Here is a 23,354-nt window from a genome sequence, read left to right as displayed (position 1 = left end):
CAAGAGTGAATATGCAAATTGTAGGCAAGTTCGCTGCATCATCACTTGCTTGCAGGTCTGATTGCAGCCAAGAGCTAGTCTTTAAGTAAAAAAAAAGTAGATTGTGTACGGGATTAACTATTATAGGTAGTAGGTACGATCTGATATTTACCTACCCATAATTTAGCAAAATTTGATTTGAGTCGATTTAAGAGGCTGTTAATGAAGGTAGGTATTTGTAGGTAGAGATAGGCACGTATAGGTAACCAGTTCATCTTATCCAGTTCACACGATTTAGACGTAATAAAAATATCTTCGCCGGCGAGTATCCTGTAAAACAAAGCTACTAAAAAATAAACTTTTGATATTATCTTGAATGAACTGAGCTGCAATTATATTTTCATAGACTTCCCGTATATATTTTTTACTTCGCAATCTACCGCATTCCAGGATATTACAGATTCATCTTGGACTCGTTGTATCTAATATCTGTCATCTCGAAGGAATTCCAACCGACGTGAAACGGAAATGCGTGGTTTAACGACCTCTTACTTATATGAATCAGATCGCTTTTAGAGTTCCGTACCCGAAGGATACTCTACTACTACGGTACCCTACTGCACAACAGGCTGAGGCTTGGTAATATGGTGCAACGGTACCCTATTACTAAGCTGTTCGTACCTTCCGTCTGTCTATCAGCGGGATGCATCTCCTGAACCGTAATAGGTAGAGTTGAAATTTTCAGGTGTATTTCTATTACCGCTATAACGAAATAATTTCAAATTGACCGCCATTTTTTTTCTTTATTTTTTGGTGGGGGTTTAGACTTTAGTCTAAGATGACTATGACCAATGACTATGAGAGAGATGAACGCCATGAAAAATAAAATAAATTGTTTTTCTTGTACGATGGTACCTACTGAACCCTTCATATGCAAGTCCGACACACACTTGACCGATTCTTAAAAGATTGAACAGGTTTTATAAACGTATAGAGTGCCTAGATATAGACTACTACATTCTTTAGGTAAGTACTAGCTGAATATTATGTGAATTTTGGTTTTTAAAAATCCTGTGGGAAATCTTTCATATTCCGGTATAAAAAGTATCCTTTCATCTCCAGGATACTATCTAGCTCTCTATTTGCCAAAATCGATTCAGTAGCTCGGAGCCGTGAAAATGTAACAGATAGAGCGACAGAATTTCGCATTTATAATATTATCATCATCATGATCAACACGTGATCAACCCATATCGCCGGCCCAATACTGAGCACGGGTTTCCTCTCGAAATAAAGGTTTTGGCCATAGCCCGCCACGTTGGCCAACTGCGGATATTTCAGACTTCACACACTTTTGAAAACAGTATGGAGAACTCTAGGCATGGAAGTTTCCTCACGTTTTCCTTCACCAACTAAAACCATAATATACTATTTGATACACCGCGTGAGGGTCCCCGTACCTTGGAAGGATTCGTAAAATTATGGTTTTCGGATTTTTCCCTTTACTTGTTATAAGTTCTAGGATATTTACCTCTTTTTATGATTGTAGATCAACGGCAAGTACCTTACCCTTAGGCTTTGATTCCTTTTGATTGATAAATTCGATGACTTAGAAGTTTAATTTTTCGACTCCAAGGGATTGTTAAGAGGGCTCACTCCGTCACTCGCTTCTACTCGCTTCATACAATCGTAGTTCCAATTTCATTTGAATATTAAGCAACCAAAGTCCATGAAATTTTGCAGACATATTCTAGAAACTAATATCTATGTCTGTGGTTTTCCAGATTTCTGTTAAAATATTCGGTTTCAAAGTTACGCGGTCTTAAAAATTTACATACAAATGTTTGAGCCCCTGTAATTTTAAAACTACATATTTTTAGAAAAATCTAAAACACCACAGACACAGATATTAGCTTCTAGAATATGTCTGCAAAATTTCATGGACTTTGATTGCTTAATATTCAAATGAAATTGGAACTACGATTGTATGAAGCGAGTGGAAGCAAGTGACGGAGAGAGTCCTGTTAAGACCTGAGTATTTCATACTAATTTCAACTTGGAAGTTGGAACCTACCTCCACGCGTTCTTGAGAAAAAAAGGCTTGACAGACACAACGAAGTGATCCTATAAGGGTTCCTTTTTTCCTTTGGCAGTACAGAACCCTAAGAGACGCGATTTTGCAATAAAATTATTTATTGATTAATCAAATTGTACGTGGAATAGACTAAGTTAAAATAAAACCAGAATGGTTCATTTCATTTAATAATTTATTTTTTCATCGTTTGCGACTGGGTATTCATATCTATCTCACTTAAATCTTTACATAATAGTTCACAGACATGTCTCTCTGATACAACTACATTTTGATGTTATTAATAATACTAATAAATTCAATATGTGAGTAATTTTTAACAATTAAAAACCACTAGCACAGTTTAGCAATCATACAGATAAGTAACGATTTTACTGACGAAGAACGTCGGCCTACGATCTTATTGTGAATTGAGCATACATCACACAAATAGAAACTAGATGATCCACCCTCTTTGCTCGGGAGAAAGATTAGTATACCTCTTATATACATAGTAATATTATAATATTATATAGCCTGTGCCCATCTGGAATAATGTACCTTTAAAATGGTGAAAGATTTTTGAAATCGGATGAGTAGTTTCAGAGACTACCGCCTACAAACAAACTTTACTCTTTCATAATATTATATGTATAGATAGTATAGATATGCTTTCATAATAAGGCGCGGTGGTAATCTTGATTTACCATACTACGCACTAAATTTTCATATCATTAATTTTATTAAACATCACAAAAGTTGAAAATAGTCTAAGTGGCTTATGTGTTTTTAAATTAGGCCTACAAGCCAGCGGCTTTGGTTTATAAGAGAAGTAAAACTGAATATATAAACTAGTGCTTAAAAGTCATGTGTAATATGGCAAAATAACACCGTTCTCAAACTGTACGCTTGCTAGACTGTGTCCGTAGTCAGTATCAGAGAAACCAAACATGCAATTCGTCAAGCTAAAGTTTAAATTATCACAATACATAAAATTTTACAACAACAAAATTTATACTGTAATCTCGCGCATTCATCGTTTTTAAAGGTCACTGAAAAATTATTATAAATGTAAAACAGGGGCCGCTAGTATAAATAAACAAACTAATAAATATAATTGATTTAAAAACAAGGGTAAAAACATAGTTTTTTTTAGTCAACCACAGAATTCAAAATAGAAGTAGTAAAGGAGCATGAATGAGCTCGCTGCACAATGTTTACATACCTATATTGGAACCAAACATCATTGGGCGTTATAGCAAAAAGAGACGTATTTGCATAACTTAACAGTTTAATTTACGTTTTGAATTATTAAAATTGTAACTAAATTATCGACATTTTGTCTACATTTTGATTCGAACCCGTAGCCAAATGATAGAGCACCACAGAATTCAAAATACTTTATATTTTAGAATCCTGTGTAGATTTTTAGAGCACCAATTCATCATTCTTTTAAATATTATGAATTTTACCTTATTAAAAAATAATATGATTCAATCATTCAACTTTTCATATTAAAATAATACATCATATTAATAGTATACATTAATATACATTAAAATGCCGACTTATTATATTATTTAGATAATAATGTTTTGAATTTTTCATTGTAGATCAGTTACGTTACTCAAACTTTTTTTAGTATGACCTTTGAATAAGGGTCTTCGCTCATCACACAGACTCGCTCGGCATCAATATTCCAACTTCAACTTTCGATTCAGCATTAATTAGGCGATTAACCCGACGGTCGCCAGTGGACAACAGAGCCTCAATGAGTGGGCAACACATCTTCAACGTCGTCACGTCCTCGTCACGTCATGTATAAAAAAAATAGCATTAATTTGTCATTGGGTGGAGTGGGCCAGCTATGAGCTGCAAGCGCGTTGTCGATGCCGATGCATAGACAAGCAGGTTCAACGAATAGCAAATGGGTCAGAGATGGCCATAACTGTACCAAACCCCTTCATTTCCATGCTTTACGGTGAGTCGAGTTGGAGTGGAGTCAGCGTCGAGTGATAAGTCTGTGAAATATGTGCGACGACTTTAATCACGTTATTCGAATTTTTGAGACTGAATATTCGTAATATAATTTTAATATAAAAAGTGAGTAAAATTTTAATTCATTAATGCACAGACCGATTTTACAATAAAGTAAATTACAATACGTGTCGAGTATTGATTTATTCTTATCTCACTTACAGGAAAATACAAATTTTTCAATTCAATGAAAAATAAATCTTTTCTTATAAATAAATAAGAAACAAAAACCGATCATTGCAAATCGGCAATAATAAGACCAATAACCATTTTTGGGTTGCTATAAACATAATCGGCTCGGCACAACTGGGCGGTAGATATTATTAAGCTATGGCCACACCTGCGCATCATGAACGAGGGACCCGAATCTACACGTAGAAATGTAGTAGTTGCGAAGGTGTGCATGGTGCATTAAATTATCGTGGGAGGCACCAACGCGCGGCTGATATTCCCGCTTCGTAGTTGCTTTGGTCTTGCTGGTTTGGATGATGCTTTAAACATATACGTATGCTTCGGTAAGTTCACTAGCTAGATTCAGGCGGCGAAACACCAAGGAATGTGGATGCCCCTACAAGAAACCTAGCAGTGGACGCCTATTGGTTGGAGACGAAAGTTCGAGAGACAAAGCCGAACGACCTGCCCGCATTATACAAATACTTGATTCGAGCGAGAAATGGTAACGAGCGCTAAAAGCTGAACGGAGCTGGATTAACCGAGCTGTATTGCCAATCGGGTGAACCCAATGAAAGTCAAACATATTATACGTAGGTTACACCGGGGTTGCTTTAGTTGTGCAATAAAAATTGCCGAATCGAATGTCCGACCCGACTGTGTGTATAGCAACCCTTATAAGCAAAGGCTTCTTCTTTCTTCTCTCTGGGCTGGTTTCCGCCCATAAACGTTTCCGTCTGTTGTACGTGAAGCAAAGGCTTAAGGAGAGACGGTTAAAAAGAATAGGCAGCCGATTTGATTTGAGATTTAAGATTTCGATTGCAATGACGCGTTCGCTTTTTGCACTAATTTATCACAATATCCTAAAGGTATTAAACTAACTATAGTATATTTAAGTGAGAGCATAATATGAAATTCTAAATAGTTGTAATGGTATACTGTTACAACGGCTTTCTACAGAATGCGAAGCGATGGCAAGCAGAGTTTTTAATGCCATTTTTCACCGTCTTCTGTGTAAACGAATCGTCCTTTATGCATGCAAATTCCGTTATGTAGAAAATCACAAACTATTATCAGGCTAGCTACTAGTTAAGTTAAAAAAAATTGCTCTGCTTAATTTTGATTAAAATCACATGGCTAAAAATATTATCTTAAACAAACACACATGTTAAAAAAAGGGGAGCATTGAACCAAATGGCATCAATGACTAAACAGACGGGCAGATACACAAACAGACAACAAATCCTATAAGGGTTCCGTTTTTCCTTTAGAGGTACGGAACCCTAAAAATCTAGAAAAAATCATTTAACGGATTTTGCAAACGCAGCGACGCGATGTTGATTGGTTCAAAAGTTAATCGGTTATTATTATTAGACTCAAGAGTAATAAAACTTTAATACTATTAAATTCGTTTGGTTTACTCTTTTCTTTCTTGGCTTATTTTTGCACTAAGATCGGTCATAAGCATGAATTAATCATAATTGACTGCTTCATAGTGAACTACGATCTTCCTTTCATTGTCACACGCTCGAGCAGTCCCGACCGCTCCGAACAGTCGCGCGGATGAGCAGTTACAACACATATACCCCCGAGTTAACCTCCTCCAGTTTCTGTATAGCAACTGTTTTACCCTTATCGCTTCGCAAATCAGATGGAAAGCTGCCCTAACAGCCGGCAAGGACAGATACACACAAAATACAAACTTACACTGTAGGTAATGAAACTTATTATGTAATTAAGTTAAGCCTCAACATGTAGCTTCAGTAAACTAAATCACTAATCAATAATGATCCAAGAGCGAGCGGGATATGTGCAAAGGACTTGAAAATAGCTTAAAGGTTTTATTATAGTACCTTTAGTGGTTTTGCTCAAGTGAAACAAAGACATATTATCTTACATTTACACACATAGTGGCTCTTTTTTGGACATTAAAACTGATCTATTACCGAACATGTATGAGTAAATATTACTGCTCGCTGTTGACCTCCTACAAAGACTGCAGTATTATTATTAACGCACATGTACGCCAAACAGAACAGCTGTTTTGAGATTGCCATCTTTTATTAAATAACTTTTATCAAATCCATATCAGTACTTCCCGCCAGCTCTAGCTATAAATAATGGTAAAACATGTGAAGGAACCACCGTGTTACGTTGTGCTTTAGGTAAATTCAGTACAAAAAGAGAACACACCACACCCCTACAGTAGATACTCAGAGTAAAAAACAAATTAGACTAAATAAATTAACTTATTTCCAACACATCACCTATAACTCGGAATGTTCGACCTCTTCATTATGTTCGTCGCCAATTTGAAGGATTTCTGGAGCCTCCTCACCTACAGAACCCCCTTCTTCATCTTCAGTAACCGGTTTCTCCTCTTGAGCCTTCAGTTTCTCTTCTTGGTTCTCTGTTTTCTCTTTCTCTGGTTCTACCACTGTTTCTGTTTTATTATCACTCTCCGTTTTAACCGGTTTCTTTGGTTTCCATATTTTCATCTTGTTCAGTAAATACTTCACCTCTCTATCTAAAGCCGCCATTTTCTCCCTAATACTATCGACAGTTAATTTGATATCATCGTTTTTCTTCAACGCATTTTGCTCTTTAATCGACTCTTCTAACCAGTTTTTAGTTTCCTCTATCTTAACTTCGAGTACTGTAATTTCTATTTCAGTGAAAACATCTTTGTCAGCATTTGCCTCTTTGGTGAAGTTTTTGGCCATTTTTAGGAATTCTTCAGAGCTATTCAGCAGTTTTTTAATTGCCGCTACCGCGTCGGGTCTTTCTCTGTGTTCCCAATGTTTGTAGAATATAGAGTTTGTCTTTTCTTTGAGTGAATTGAGCTTTTCTTCAAACTTCTCAGTCGGTGCATCGTATCCATCATCGTATAGCCATTCGGATGTTTCAGAACACAACTTTTTGATTTCCTCTATGAGTTCAGGTGTTCCACATTCAGCATATTCCTCCATATCGATTTTCAGTTGAACATCCACAACAAAAGCTTCCAAGTTGTTCAAAGCTGTTTCCCTTTCTATGCGTTTTTTATCAATATTGTTCAAGTCAGTTATCTTCTTTTTAGATTTTTTGAAATCTTCCGGTGACAATGGTTGCAGATTCAAAATCTGTTCGTCTGTTTTGATAGGTTCTTTAAGAACAACAATTTTTGGTTTCGGTTTACTCTCCGCTTCTGTTGCGTTCTGTTTCTCAGACGCCGTGTCATTGGCTTTAGCTGTGTCATTCTTTGCTTGTTCTTGGGGTTTTTCATCTGGTTTTTCTTCAAGTTTTTCTGGCGTTTCTGAATCAGACCCAAACAACTTGCTTATGGTACTTCCTATTTTGGATAGTGTGCTGTCGTCATCTTCTTCTTCTGTTACAGTTTTTTCGGCGACAAATTCGACGTTAACTAAGTTAAGGATGCCGGAATCGTCGAGATTAAAGTGTGCCTTAATGCCTTTATGTTCTATATTATCGCCTGAATTCTTAGCTAAGGCTTCGCTTACACCGCGTAGTACGACTTGTGATAGGTTCAATGTGCCAATATTTTTCAATTCAGTTGATGGTATGTGGTCTAACTCAGCATAATTGACTGTGAAAGTGAAGTCATCTGTGTGTTTGTTGAAAGTGATAACCTTCTTCTGTGGGTAAGGATTCATGGGGCCGAAGAGTGTACGCTTTATCTGCAACAAAGTTATATTATTAATTAATTATTTTAGGAACTTCTGCTCGTACATTTTTACGCAAATCACACAAAGATTGTCTAACCGAAAAAAATTAGAATAAATTGGGAAAGATAGAGATAAAAGAAAGAGAGAGGTATACAATCAAAATAGCTTACCAACTCCTGAAAATAAATAAAAGTATGCTTTAAAAACATGTTACAAAGCATTAAATATTAGTATTTTGATAACTTTGTTTTAATTAGAAATCCACAATGTTTTCCACCAGTAAAGCAATAATATTAAATTGCTTAAAACGCACACAACTCCGAAAAGTTAGAGGTCTATGCCCGTGATCGAACTCAGACTTCCCGAATAGGAGATGGAGGTCTTAACCACTAAGCTATATAATAGGCATACTAACCAGTCTGTCGTTGCCATCGACGTGGCGAGTGAATACCACTTGTATTGGAAGCACTACTGCGTCGCGGACGTTCAACGGAGCCACCTTGTAGCCGGTCGCAAGGGATGCCGCCCTACAAACACAAACCTCTTATTATTAAAGATTATATAAGGTAGCAACATAATACTATACGTCATGAGAAGTAGTCATGGGTAGTTCAAGACACCGTAGTGGCGCGACCGGTGACAGCGTATGGTGTCCAAGTGAGATATTAGCCTTAAGCTCTCGTCTGTTATAAGTATTAAAAATAAATTACCGTTGTCTGTGTGGAAATGACGTCAACTGCGCGCCGGAAGTGAAATTCAAATGGACGTACCAAGCAACGTTTGGTACTTTGAACGAAATGAATGACTGTATATTGTTCATTATTTATCTGTCTATATTATAACATTAGACTTTAAACTCTATTTCAATCGAAATAAAGTTTAAAATCCAATAAGAGAAGGCAAGGTAGTATAACATGGATGACATGGATCCATGACAACACACACAAGGCACCCCGCACAGATCCATGTCAACACAGACGAGAGGTTAAGCTCACCTGTATACAGCTCCAAGAGTAGCGGCCTCATCAGCGTTGATAGACCGCGAGAGCTCAAGTCCAGCGGCCGAACGCAAAGCTTCCTGTACGGCTGGTACGCGAGAAGCGCCCCCGGCCACTATAAGTCGAGCTCCGGTACCGGACCCGGCGGCCGCGGCTATGGCGCGCTGGATAACGCCAGATACACGTGGCCAGAGGTCAGAGCATAGAGCTTCAAGCTCCGCTCTGCTTACCTATTGAAAAGTTTGAAATTTATCACCAGGTTTTCTTAGTTTGATCTGTTTTGGCATGAAATCGATTTTTGTAAAATACTTTCATGAATAATTAGAGTAAAGGCAAACACAGGCAGTTAAATTATTGGCTGTCAAATACTCGCCTCAAGTTATCATATAAATTTTAATCAAGGCATTTGAACAGCCAGTCATTTAGACTTCCCGTGCGTCATTTGACCTCTCTACTCTTTCAAGATGACCTTACAGACATCAACAAGAGTTAGTGAAAATATCCCCTTAATCAGACACTAGATTGGGAGAATATTTGTATTTAGGGTAAGTTAGGATTTATACTTTAACATTTAAAAAAATTAATTGTGAAATAGGGTTGCATTGTTTTTTTTTTAATTTACAGATTAACGCTTGGTTGCAATCAGACCTGCTAGCAAGTGATGATGCAGCCTAAGATTGCCTAGAAGTTGCCTATTCACTCTTGACTTGAAGGTACCATATTGAAAGTGGAAGGGAAAACTGATGCCTGATGAACTGATGATGAAGATTGCTTAAAAAACTTACCAAATGCTTAAAATCTTTATCATCGAGCAAGCTTTCAATCTGCGCGTAGTGTTCAGAGTTGGCAGAGAGGACTATCTTCAGTCGTTCGGCCTCCCGCAACAGCTTCTCCATGGCGCGGGGTGACGTCCTAACGTCTCCACCACCGTTCGCTTCCCAGGCCTTTATTAAGAGCTCTCGAAGACGTAAAGTCATTTCTAACCCGCCGAGTGTTCTGTGGAAAATATTTTTGAAGATGCCTTATCTCACTTTATATTTATTTTATTTTTTTATTTGTACCAGACACCACTGACATAGCCCAAACTATTAGCAAGCTGAAGTGGCAGTGGGCAGGCCATGCCTGTTTGGAAGTTTGTAACTGCTTCACAATATGACTGTTTGGAATAGAGATAGTTTATACATTTAATCAACATAGGCTACTTTTATCCCAAAAAACTAAAGAGATCCCGTAGGGTTTGTAAAAAATGTATATCCAAGCAGACAAAATCACGGGCATCATCTAGACTAGATAATTTTTATTTGATAATTAATTAATTATTACATATTTGTTTTTTATTATAATTTACTAATCATTTCAAATCTGAAGAACATTGGCAAGGTAAGTCTTAACTCCTTTACCTATAAATTTTTTATCACCGACAACAAGAAAATTGCTTTGGAGTTTCCAATGTTAAAAGTTGATTAGTCACAAATCCTTAATTTAAAGGAAATTTTGTTTGTAAAGAATTGCATAGACTTTGCATTGGAAATGTGAAATGGACAAAAAAGATAATGCTTTTTAATAGGATCTGTTTTAATATTAGTAATATTTAATTTTAAAATCAAATGTATATTATGGATAGGTGCTTTTACCCTGCACTAAAATTTTAATAAAGACGAAAATGTGCTTAGAATTTTGGATTCATTTATTGGTGTGACCATCCATATTTTTTTGTGTATTCAGTCACTTCTGAATAATATGACCTTTTCAATTATTTCAAATATCAGAACTTAAGAAAAAATCATAGTTGTTTACCTGTCATAGCCAACTCCAATGACTTGCATCTGCGGCACGGTCTCAACATAGCCCTTCTCCTTTATCTTCACTGTTCTATATTCCACAAGTGCTGCTTTAGTGGACACTGCGCCCATATCGAAGAACAGAGCGTGCCATGCGGTCTCATTGATTTCCTGTAACAATGATTCCCAGCAAAAATGTGAACACAAGATCAAATTCCATCAAAAAAATTTGGACCATTAAAGTACTAAGATTGTTGGAACTTAGCCTGCCTGCTGTGCTCCTAAAAAGTGCTGAACTGTGTGAGACTTTACTCACTCTCCATTTCCCATCCTCAATCCCCATTTCTCAGGTGTGATTTAGCCAAACATATTATTACCTATCAATCAATAAAATAAACAGAAAAGTCCTACTCACTCTATAACTTACTCAGCAAAGCCCAGCCCAAACCCTTGAACCTAGAAAACTAAAATTTTGTATAGAGGTTTCCTATAAGATGTAGACAAGACGTAAGACTGGATTTTTCAAAATTCCCATGGAAGTGGACACGCAGGCGGTTGCTAATAGACCGATAAATCTGGAGATTCTAAGCCAGAATTCTTTTTACTGCACTTAACCAACATTATTTACTAGCAGATACCCCACATATCCTACTATGCTAAAAAAAAATGTGCCTAATGCATTGTTTTAATGGATTGAAACCATCTTTGCATTATTGCATTTCTAATGAACCGGTTTGGTGGGGCACATCAGTTAGTTGGTTTCAAAGATAGGTAATAGGTAAGAAACATAGATTTGATTTTTAAAAAAATATTTTGATTTTGATTTTAGAAATGGTTGAGAGTATTTTTTTTTTATGTCCAAGTTTTCATGGCCCTAACATGCCCTAACTCACTGAAATCGTTGGCCTTGGCCTATCTAAAGATGGCCAACGAACTCAGTGATTTGGGCATGTTAGGGTCATGAAAACTTTGACAATACTTTTTTTTTAAATTTTGTATGGAAATTTTTATAATTTTGTTTCAGCATTGTATTTATCAGATCAAAGTAGCATGGGTATGTGTCGTCTTTATATACTAATTACCAAACACCCTGTATATTAGGATTACATTTGGGAGTGAAGTTAGCAGATCCCAAACCATGCCTATTACCATTCAGATAGGTAGATGTACTTACCTTCCTCCTAAATATCCCATAGTTGATAGCAATGGCTGTGTAATCATTAATCAGCTGCAACACATTGAGGCCAGCAAGCGCGGCTGCCTCCTTCATAGCTCTACGCTCAGCTTGGTTGAAGAAGCCAGGTATTGTGATAACACATTCAGTGATTGGTTGACCTGCAAAGAAGACTTATTGTAGGCAAAGTACAATGAAGGAATTAAAAAAGATTTTTGAATTAGTTTATCAATATATGTTCTTTATGTGCTTTCAATTCAGTTCTAAAATAATGTTATTAATGACTTTCATTAATTTCCCAGAGTGGGTAAGATGTTAGCGTCCTGTTTGGAACACAGAAGGTTCGATCCCAGGCACACACCTTTTTAAGCAATGGAATATCACTTGCTTTGATGGCAAAGGAAAACATATATATTTCATTCATTCATGAAAATCAAATGAAAATAAACAAAATCTGCGTCTTCTCATGCCAATATGGTGCTAATGACTTAGACAGACAGGGGAGCCAACATAACACCATGGGAACTATTCGTTGAAACGATCTATAGTGAGGAAACCAGCATGCCTGAGAGTACTCCATAATTCAAAGGTGTGTCGTTTCTGCCAATCCGAACTGGGAGTGTGAGAGCTATGGCCTAAACCCTTCTCATTTTGAAAGACCTGTCCTGATAGATTGATCATGACCATGATGATTAATTTCCCAAATTAATTAATAAATTTTGAAGAAAAACATTACCATGACTGATCTCTGCAAAGTCCTTAGCCTTAGCCAGCAGTTGAGCAACCAACTCTTCAGGTGTGTATCTAGTTTTATCATCATGCACAAACTCAGGAGTTCCTCTGTCTGTCGCCACTATCTCATAGTATGGGAATTTATCTCTGAAAAAATAAATTTTGTTATTTTTTAAAGAAATCTTTAGAACAAAATTTTTAAAGCAGTGATAGTCTAGTGGTTAAAACTTCAGCCTTCTATTCGGGAGGTCAGGGTTTCGATCCTAGACATACATATTGTCTATCTGTCTGGGAGTGTTTTAAGCAATTATCACTTGCTTTAATAATGAAGAAAAATGTGAGGAAACCCACATGCAGGAGAGTTCTCTATCATGCTTTCAGTGTGAAGTCTGTTTATCAACACTTGGCCAGCATGGTGGACTATGACCTAAACATTTTCATTCTGAGAGCAGACCCATGTTTAGGATCAGCAATGGGTAGAGAATGTTGAGATGATGATGAACTAATTGATCATATTGAATTGAAATAAATTATTTCCATTTTATTTAGTAAAAGACTATATCAAAAGAAATGAACAAAATCTGAGACTTAAACATCTTTTGAAAGCACAGCTGTATGAGATCAATGATCATTATATCGCCAGACACAACTTTTGTACCCCAAAAGAGGGTAAAGTATAATTTTTTACCCGACTACAGCAAAGCCGAAAGGAAGAGTTATTTGATAACCCATTACTTAGTTCTGACAGATTAGCTTAACATAATTATTGTATTTATCTACCATAGTATTGTACTTACTTAAAAGATTGCACCATAGGATGATCATAAGGCTTTCCAAGTAGATCCAATAAATACTTGTAGGAATTTTTCGGGAACCTTACTCCGACTGTTACAGCATCCTCCCCGAATGTCCTCACATCGTCTCTGAACGCAACTACAGCGGGAGTTTTCCTTTTAGACTCTTTATTAAGCACAATCTCCATAGGTACTCCAGGTGACACTATGCCGATTTTCATCCATTCTGAGCCAAAATCTATGGATATGACTGCTGCCGCATCAACATTTTGACTTAAAAGTAACGGTAACAACACCAGACAAACTGCACTTAACATTTTCTGTAAGAAACACGTAAAATTTAGGTTTACATAGAATGCCGAAAAATCGCCTAGCGGTGAAAGGACTGTCATTCCAACCCATGTTTTGATAAAATGTATGCACTTACAATAACTAGGGCCATCTTCTTTCACAAATTCTCATCCAGTGTTAAATTCCTGTGTATTCCGTATATTATAAGTTAAATATTTAGAATGTCTAGTACATTTTATTTAGCAAAGTGGGCCAGCTACTTTAGTGCTTTAGTCCACGTCAAGTTTAACGTGTTTTCTTCTTTTTGGTCAATGACGTTGTTGGTTGTTGATGTTGCCATTATAGGGTACATTATTATACTTTTTGTCCCGGTCATTTTTGTACTCTATGGAATTAAAGGTTCATTCACACTTCACAACAACGATTCAGTCCTGGGTCATCTTAGTTCAGACCATGTCCAGACCCAACCTAACCCGACCCAATCGGACTACAACTAACAACACTATCAAATATTATTATTGTCTATGTTTGTCACTCCATGTTATGACGTCATGGACCACCGACCAGAACAAAAAGTCATGGACTGTGACGTCAAAAACCTAGATCTAGATAGCGTCAACCCCGCGAAAATCAAATTATAATTTTATGAAATTGAACTATGCAGCTGTGTAACGGAGAGAGGAAATGTCTAAGGGCTTCCCTTTTTATCCTTTTCACAGCCTATTTCATACGCGCATTTTCATGCTGGATCCATCGATATAATCGTTAAAAACCATAAATAAAAACGGAATGTCATCGCATATTGCATAGATCTATTTCGCGTAGTAGACATATTTCTTGGCATCTTGGTTGACTATGGCACACTATGGTTTATTTATGTAGGTTGTTCTTTAGTTTATGGTTTGATTGGGTGCTTTGAGGTGTTTGCAAAGTGTTGGTTGATTTATTATTTTCAAGTACGAAGACAGCGGAATGCTGTTTAATGTTATCAATAATTAATTTGTGCGTAAATCAGACATCACATCTATAAGGTGAGTTCATTCACTTCCTCTTATAGGCTTGCTAATTTAGTTAGCAATTTTTGTTTTGAGAGGATGAAAATAAGATTGATAAAAAATAATTACTTGAAAACGCGACGCATTTTAACTTGGTGCGCATTTTGTATTTTCCTTCCTGATCGCGAAGCATCTGGTGTTACTTGAGTGACTTTAGAAGTTTGGGATAGAGTGAAGCGGTGTCGTTTACATGCTGTTCTAAAAATGTGACGGAACGCTTCTCGTAGCTCGACTTAGAGATAGTCTGGCGCTTCTATCTAAAATTGGAACTGGTGGCATTCGCACCGCATCGTTTTCTTGGGTGTCGCACAAGCAGGCGTCTGCCCGTGCAGTTATGTAATGGCCCTTTGCGTTGTGCGTCGGCACGTGCATACGGTGACGATGCACGCGGCGGCGTTCCACGTAGAAGCCCAGCGCGCAGCGCGCACGCGGTATCTCGAATCCCAGTTTCCTAGCAACACGCTGTTGACGCGACTGCTGACCCAATGAATACAAAAACACATGGTAATTATTGTTACATCACTTCGACCACGCGTCAGTATTTTCGCGTTCTACATAGTGCATACTGCTAGATATTTCTAGCTAGCTGTTGTGTTATAACAAATTTTGTCAGTGTATTCTACTCTTATTTATGCACCGTGGACTATACCTTGCAAACTTTACCGGTGTATGTATGACTGAAATATCAGACACTTATGTCACATGCTGCTAGCTATTTTACTAATTTCATCAAATGACTAGGATACCTAATTTAATCAATTTTATTACTTAGTCGATATGTATGAATTTTTATTTGTGAGCTTATCTCTAACTTTGTTCTTCTAAGTAAATCAAATTTACATGACAAAACACCTTTTTATTGGTACTGTGACCTTCATACAAATATCTAAATTGCATTTAAATATGCTAATTGACAGGTCACTACCAGATAATTATAGCACATTTAGACAAAATGATGCTATTAATAGTGTCTAGACTTTACTGTGACCTAGTTACCACTGTGCACTTCCTATAGGAACTCTAAAAATAAGTACTATGCTCTATTTTAGGAACAAGGTATTTTAATGGACATAGCAGGTATGAAGTGGCTTTTCAAATTTATTTTAATTAGCATTAAACTTATCTAATACATTTATATCAATTTTATTGGTATTGAAGCCCAACTTTATCTCTATATGCCTATGTATGATAAGTGACTAGGTAGTTAGGTATATATAGAAATTTAAAAATGAGTAAAAAGTGTTAAATTTGTCCCTCATTTACTTGAAAATCAGAAGACTTATGTAAGAGCCATTTTATTCCAAAAATAGTTTTATTAAGTATCATATGATTCTACTATGTAGATTCTGAGTAGTATTTTTATTGAAATATTCAAAAAAAAATTACTCTGAAATAATTCCTTTTATATATTATATATTATAATTATTTCTTTCAAAAAATCAATATTTTATTCTAATTTTATTGGATAAAATGATTCTTTGCACATTCACTTTTTCCAAGGTTAGTTTTAATTTTATGTAAAAGAACAGAAATCTTGAATTGAGTTATGGTGAATGTAGATAAACAACTTTTACTGTGTGTAAGAAAATTGATTTTAATGCAATATGTTGGGCATTACATATGATTCTTATAAATTGTTAATCTTTATAAAATGTAGCTTATTAGCAAGAAATATAGGTATTTGTACTGAATGTGGTTTGTGCTGTATTTTATCGATCATTCAATTTTACTTTTGACATACCTAATCATGAAGATACTATTTCTAGTATAACTATTAGAGTCCGTTTTAGGATCGATAAAAATTCAATTAAATAAATATTATACTTTGAGAAAAACATATTTTTATTAGAAGACATGTTAGAGACATTCCAAATTTAAAAAGAATTAGAATAAAAATCTTGAATAAAATAGACAGCCACTGTGACACATAAATTAATACAAAAACCTTCTTTAACATCCTCCCTTTTTGAGAAATTTATGTCACCTAGCTTTATACTTGTCGAGACTTCCATCAGCATTGGTCTTCTTTTTATAGATCCATTTACAAGAAATAAGCTTTCTGTCTTTTGGTTTATCCACAAGTATCCAAGTTTTATTCTCTTTCAGAGAGTTTAGCTCACTTTCCATAGCTTTCAACCATTCAGCTTTTTCAGAACTATTTATAGCTTGTTTATATGTTTTAGGTTCGCCTAAATCATTTACAACAGTAGATATATAATAGTCATCGAATCGCACTGGTGGTCTTAGTGTAGATCTATCTCGAAGAGTTCTTGTTTCAGGAATTTCTTCATCATCAGAATCAGAGGAATTTGGAGTAACATATGATTCATTAGACTCGTCTTCATTTTGACTGATGATTTCATTTCCATTAGTCGACGAAGTGGGAATTACTTCATGTGAGCTTGAATCTGGAGCATTCAATGTTTGAGGCATACTAGAAACAGCATCACCTTGTAATACATCCTCCCTTGCATCGAACATTGGATGATTTTCACTAGTCTTAGGGAAATGAATTTCTATCTCAGTAGATTTACTTTCTTCATCTGCTTCAGTTGCATCTGAATCTAATCCAATTGATCTAATAATCGACTCATTAAATGTTACATCCCTCGATCTGATTAATTTAACATTGCCGTTATTATCACAGCCCAGTAATCTGTAACCATCATTACCATCGTAACCAATGAGAATACATTTATCGGCTTTCTTGGAGAGTTTTGTTCGCTTTTGTTTTGGAACGTGAGCGTAACATTCACTACCAATTATCCTTAAATGTTTAATGGATGGTTTTTGTCCAAACCATAACTCAAATGGCGATTTACCTTCTATAGAAGTCGGTCCAGTTCTGTTCAGAACATAAGCAGCAGTGTTGACAAGCTCTGACCAACAAGCAAGTGGAAGTTCTTCATGAGCATGCATCATAGTACGAGCAGCCTCAACTAAAGTTCTGTTGTCTCTTTCACAACACCCATTTTGCTCTGGTGTATATGGCATTATCAATCTTTGCTGAATACCATGAGACTTCAAAATATTTTCTACAGCCTCGTTATGAAATTCTCCACCATTATCGCTGAGAATTGTTTTTATTACATGACCAGCAGTCTTTGTTTCATTAATCATCTGTACAAGCTTATCTTTAACTTCAAACTTGTTTTTGATAAAATAAATTTGACGATACTTGCTGTAATCATCTTTGAAAAGTACAAAGTAGCGAAATTTACTGAAAGAATTTGGAAACGGACCACACACATCAGTATGTATAATCTCTCCTGGTACTTTAGCTCTTTCTCTTGTTCCAAATTTACATCTGTGTGTTTTGCCATAGACACATCCTGTGCATAATTCAGAATCGAGTTTTACTTTGATACCAAGTTCCATTTCTAACAAAAGTTTAACATGTCTTTTATTCTGGTGACAAAATCGTTCGTGATACAGTTGTAGGATATTATCATTGGATACAGTGTTCAATTCAGGAGTTTTTCTTTTAATTGCTTGTATATTCAACTTATACAAACCTCCATTTTTAACACGTTTTCCAATTAAATTAATTTTTCCTTTTACTTTCAAAACACACGATTCTCTTTCAGATATAAAGACACTGTCCTCTAGTTTGTCTTGTGCGGCAAGAACAGAAAATAAATTTCTTTTTATTTCAGGTACATACCATACGTCACAAAGCCTTATATATTCTTGCTGTCCATGAACGTCTGCTATTAGATCAACTGTACCCTTACCGATAGCTTGTATTTTAGCGCCATTTGCAGTTGTAACCGATTGGTTATCAGTAAAATATTGAAATGTAGAAAATATGTCGTTGCAACAAGACACATGGCTAGTTGCACCATTGTCGACATACCAATTCTCATGATCTCTTTCAATTACATTAACTGTTTCATTAGTTTCAATCTGCATTAGTGAAAGTGTAAAGTTGGCATCTTTAGCTTTACTTGTTGATGGATTTTGTGGCTTAGGAGGCTTACCATCCGATATCCACTTATAACAACTTTTGACTTTATGTCCAGTAAGGCCGCAATAACCGCATTTCTTCTTTTTATTCATTTTACTATGTACAACTAGTGCTTCAGTATTTTCTTCTTTACTTGTAAGCGATCGTTCATAAGCGCAAATTTGAGCTGTCAAATTATCAATATTACGATCCTTTTTAGACATAAGCATCCAACTAGACTTAAATGGAAAATAGCTGTCATCAGGTAAAGTTTCTAAGATCTTGCAGATGAGTAAAATTTCTGGAAGGTCATATTTTCCTTTATCTTTTTCAGATTTTTGTAGTTCTGCTTTCAATTCATGCCATATATTTTTCAATTTAGATATATGCATTGATATGTCATGAGAAGGATCTTTACGATAGCCGAAGAAACTGTAGCATAGTGTATAGCTTTTATCTTCAGATGTACCATCAAACAGAGTGTGCAATTCATCCCAAACCTGTTTAGCATTTGTGAATCTCATCACTTTTTGTAGAGTAGCATCTGACATATTAGCCATTAAAATGAACATTGCAGTATTGTTTATCTCATTGTATGTTCTCAGAGCTTTTTGATAAGAATCAAAGTCTTCTGCTGATGCTGTGCTATCTGGTTCCTTTGGTTTGTTTAGATTGCCATTTATCGCATCTAAGCATCCAGCAGTACCTCTTAGCATTAACAGTACCTTGCAGCGCCATGTTGTCCAATTTTCCTTTCCTTCTAAACGACCAATATCAATTTTGAAGCTTGTGGATGAATTCCATGAAGACGACATTTTGATAAATCTTGTTAGAATTTTTAAAGAAAATAGAAATTATAGCTTATCTCTGCTCTAAAATAATTCTTGAATTTATTTTCGATCTGCTACCATATTACGCTCTGCTACCATATTAGAGTCCGTTTTAGGATCGATAAAAATTCAATTAAATAAATATTATACTTTGAGAAAAACATATTTTTATTAGAAGACATGTTAGAGACATTCCAAATTTAAAAAGAATTAGAATAAAAATCTTGAATAAAATAGACAGCCACTGTGACACATAAATTAATACAAAAACCTTCTTTAACAATAACTATATATTCTAATAACAATTATCCATGGATTACTCATGTTATTTCCATTTTGGCATTTACTATAAGAAATATTTGTTTTATTACTTAATTATAGTTAATCAATGAACTGCAGAAATATGTTTTATCCTCAATTTTTTTATCAACTGATTCTATTTTTGAATAAAAATCTATTCTATTCTATATAAATGTATTTAGTAGGTATATAAGGTAATGAGACGTTTACAGCCAGCTGCAAATCTTCTATTTGTCAAATATTTCCAATAGTTATAACCAAAAGCGAAAATTGTATGTCTATGGTTATAACTGTATTTGAATAACCTTAACATATATTTTGTGACAAGACATGCTAATGATTTTCGTCTCTACCTACTCTCAATAGTCTTGTTAGCAACGCTCCTATAGTTACTTAGTATGACATAATATGTTATATCTTATCTTCTTAATAATTCTTATATACGTAGCAGGAAAATGGCGATATCAATGATTTCGCGAACTTCCTAGGGATATCGAATCACGAAATCCCAGAAGAAGCCGAATAAGTACCCCAATTGATTATTATCTCATTTCATAATCAAATCTAGTGAAATGGAAAAACACGTAAATACCTGTTACGTTCGCGTGAATTTAGATTTTTAATGATCCCGTGGGAACTGTTTGATTTTCCGGGATAAAAAGTTGGCTATTTAGATGACAGGGACGCAAGCTACTTTGGTGGTACCTTTCATACAAATCGGTTAAGTGGGTGGGACTTTGGGAATCCCGCGGGAACTCTATGATTTCCTGGGATAAAAAGTAGCATATGTCCTTCCCCGGGATATAAGCTAACCCTGTACCAAATTTCGTCAGTATCGGTTACACTGTTGGCCCGCGAAAAAGTAGCAGACAGACAGACAGACAGACACACTTTCGCATTTATAATATTTATATGGATAGTAAAAATAATTAATTAAACCTATTTAAACCTTCCAATGTTTATAACTTAACAAGTTATACTAATGCGATGTTTGTTATTGTTTACTTCACTCTCGTGAAGGACTGTTTGTTATTTACATGAGATGATTAATCATAGTCTAGTTTTATATAAATCTATACTAATGTTATAAATACGAAAGTGTGTTTGTTTGTTTGATTTTGATTTTTGTAAAGACAGTTGAAAGGACGGATCTTTTCTATCCTGGAAAATCAATGAGTTCCCGCGGGATTTTTAAAAACCTAAACCACACGAATGAAGTCGCGGGCATCAGCTAGTACATAATATAATAATAGGGACTTATATTTTTATAAGTAGATGATGCCTGCGATTTTGTATCACGTAAATTAAGGTCTTTAAAAATCCTGCGGTGCCACTCTTCGATTTTTCGGCATAAAACGTAGCCTATGGTTCGTCTCCGGGATGCGAGCTATCTCTGTACCTTTCGTCAAAATTGGTTAAACAGATGAGCCTTTAAATATCCCGTGGGAACTTTGCTTTTCCAAGATAAAAATAGCCTACGTCCGTCCCCGGGTTGCAAGCTATCTTGCACCTTTCGCCAAAATTGGTTTAACGGATGTGCTGTGAAAAGCTAACAGACATACTTTCGCATTTATACCTAATATTAAAGTAAGTATGGATGTTGGGCGTATGCACGTAAATCGTAATACCTACTCTTACTCGTGTATTGATACTTACATACCTATACCTATTACCTACTTAGTAATTGTATTGCGTGAATCAAGTTGGCAATCAATTTTGTTATCTTTTTCCTGAGGAATTTACTTAACGAGCAGTAGCACAATATTATTATGTACTAAATATCTACATAACCACTGGCTTTAATTTTTGTAGGTTTTTGTAGTAAAACTAGGAACCCTTATAGGTACTTTCGCCCAGTTTGTCTGTCCATCTGTGTCACAGCCGGCGTTTTCAACGTTTAAATATACAGTACAGTCGTCATAAATTGTACATCTCTATACATATAATAAAATTGTAGAAAAGTGGTGTCTGTACAATGGAAATATATAAAAAAAAAGTAGCAGGGGTTGTTATTATATCGATGCCGAACCCGAAATTGTAATTAATTTTTTTTTTGTCTGTTTGTCTGTGTGTTTGTGCACGCTAATATCAGAAACGGCTTTTTCGATTTAGATACGGTTTTCACTAATATATTGTAGTAAGCTTCACTTAACATTTAGTGTTTATTTCATGTCAATCGGTTCATAAATAAAAAAGTTATGTCAATTTAAAGAATCACGGCGAACATTTTTAACGTACAGAGTACGTACTACACGCCTCGCGCCTGAGCGTCCGTGGCTATATAAAGCGCACTGAGAGCCGTTCCACGCGAACGAAGTCGCGGGCACAGCTAGTATGAAATGAGGCAAAACTTATCCAATTTTATCGACATCTCGACTTGTCGCGTACCTACTATAGGTACTTATATACAAATAAATTGTACCGTACAGTACAAATTGTTGTCCTGTAGCAGACTGTGCAGATGATGGTGAAATTGTGTCATTCTTTATCAAAGTTGAAACGCCATTATTTCGTAATCAAAATTATTGCACTATTTAGTAGTTTTATATTATTCTGGCGCCATGATAAGTGCTATCTATCTCCAAACAATTCTTGGCATATCGGCTGATAACTCGACCGCGCCGTGAGCCGTTATTTATTATCTGGTATCAACGTACTCCTACCTCTTATTGCATAACTCTAAAAATATCTGAAAAGTTCGCGTCGTCCGTAAAAATTGTTTTATCGAAACGGCGACGCCACAATTTGTGCCAACGAATAGGAATGTCAGTTAGTCGGTCAGTGTGCCTTAAATATAGACACGTTGATATAATAATAATGAATGAATACAATAGGTTTATAAATAAATAAATCAATAAATCATTATTCTATTTATTTACTTAACATTAGTGTTAGTTGACCCGCATATAGTGCAGGCAAAACAAGTAGTCTAGTCTGATGTTGCAAATTGCAGCATAGAGCGGATTACGCAGGACTAAAGGTTGTAGCTCATTTATACCCATATTCACAATCATTCCATAGTAATGATTGATGATAGGTCTCACAGTGCTCTCGAACGCACAGTGTAGGTTCCACCAATCAGATCATTGTAAATTGACGTGACACTGTTAACTGATTGGTGGAACCTACACTGTGCGTTCGAGCGCACTGTGAGACCTCATAGAGATTGTGAATACGGGCATTAGAAGACACCGTTCCCACATAACACACGCACGGCTCCGCCTCAAATCGAAGTTACCGCTAGTTATCCACGCGCTGACAGCTAGCAGAAAGCTCTCCGTCCACGCGATGACAGCTAGCAGTAGTATTGCGTCTCCCTACTGCGCACGTAACAACTTGCTCAAATGGGCCGGCTCCCTTGAAGCGCGTTGGTAAGCGAGACATCAACCATCGAATGGCTAGATTGCGGAAAGCTCGCTTGCTGCATATTGTTTGCAATTGTATGTTGTCACTGTAAAATGTATGTACAGAGTACGACATTAAGCCCATATTTGAAAGATTATACTTTTACCGTGCGAGAGTTGAGTCGT

General features: G+C 35.9%; 2 protein-coding genes across 2 annotated transcripts in view; one reads left to right on the top strand and one right to left on the bottom strand.

Annotated features, from left to right (window-relative positions):
* Positions 1 to 2,228: 2,228 nt before the first annotated feature.
* LOC123873039 (hypoxia up-regulated protein 1) lies at positions 2,229 to 14,018 on the bottom strand. Its single transcript, XM_045917702.1, has 9 exons — positions 13,830 to 14,018; positions 13,406 to 13,722; positions 12,613 to 12,755; positions 11,877 to 12,037; positions 10,719 to 10,873; positions 9,707 to 9,917; positions 8,919 to 9,151; positions 8,339 to 8,450; positions 2,229 to 7,935 (listed from the first exon to the last, which is right to left on the bottom strand). Exons 1-9 carry the CDS (start codon positions 13,842 to 13,844, stop codon positions 6,526 to 6,528), a joined length of 2,757 nt encoding a protein of 918 aa, XP_045773658.1. The 5' UTR covers positions 13,845 to 14,018; the 3' UTR covers positions 2,229 to 6,525.
* A 569-nt stretch (positions 14,019 to 14,587) lies between these two features.
* LOC123873047 (forkhead box protein N3-like) overlaps positions 14,588 to 23,354 on the top strand; it is a 29,953-nt gene continuing 21,186 nt past the window's right edge. Inside the window, exon 1 of the mRNA XM_045917712.1 lies at positions 14,588 to 14,724. The gene's annotated coding sequence lies outside the window, so the exon portion shown is untranslated. The remainder of the gene's footprint in view (positions 14,725 to 23,354) is intronic.

The sequence above is a fragment of the Maniola jurtina genome, chromosome 16, assembly GCF_905333055.1.
Source record: "Maniola jurtina chromosome 16, ilManJurt1.1, whole genome shotgun sequence".
Lineage (NCBI taxonomy): Eukaryota > Metazoa > Arthropoda > Insecta > Lepidoptera > Nymphalidae > Maniola > Maniola jurtina.
The sequence above is the reverse complement of the archived record's forward strand: the minus strand, read 5'-3'. Positions and strand labels throughout refer to the sequence as shown.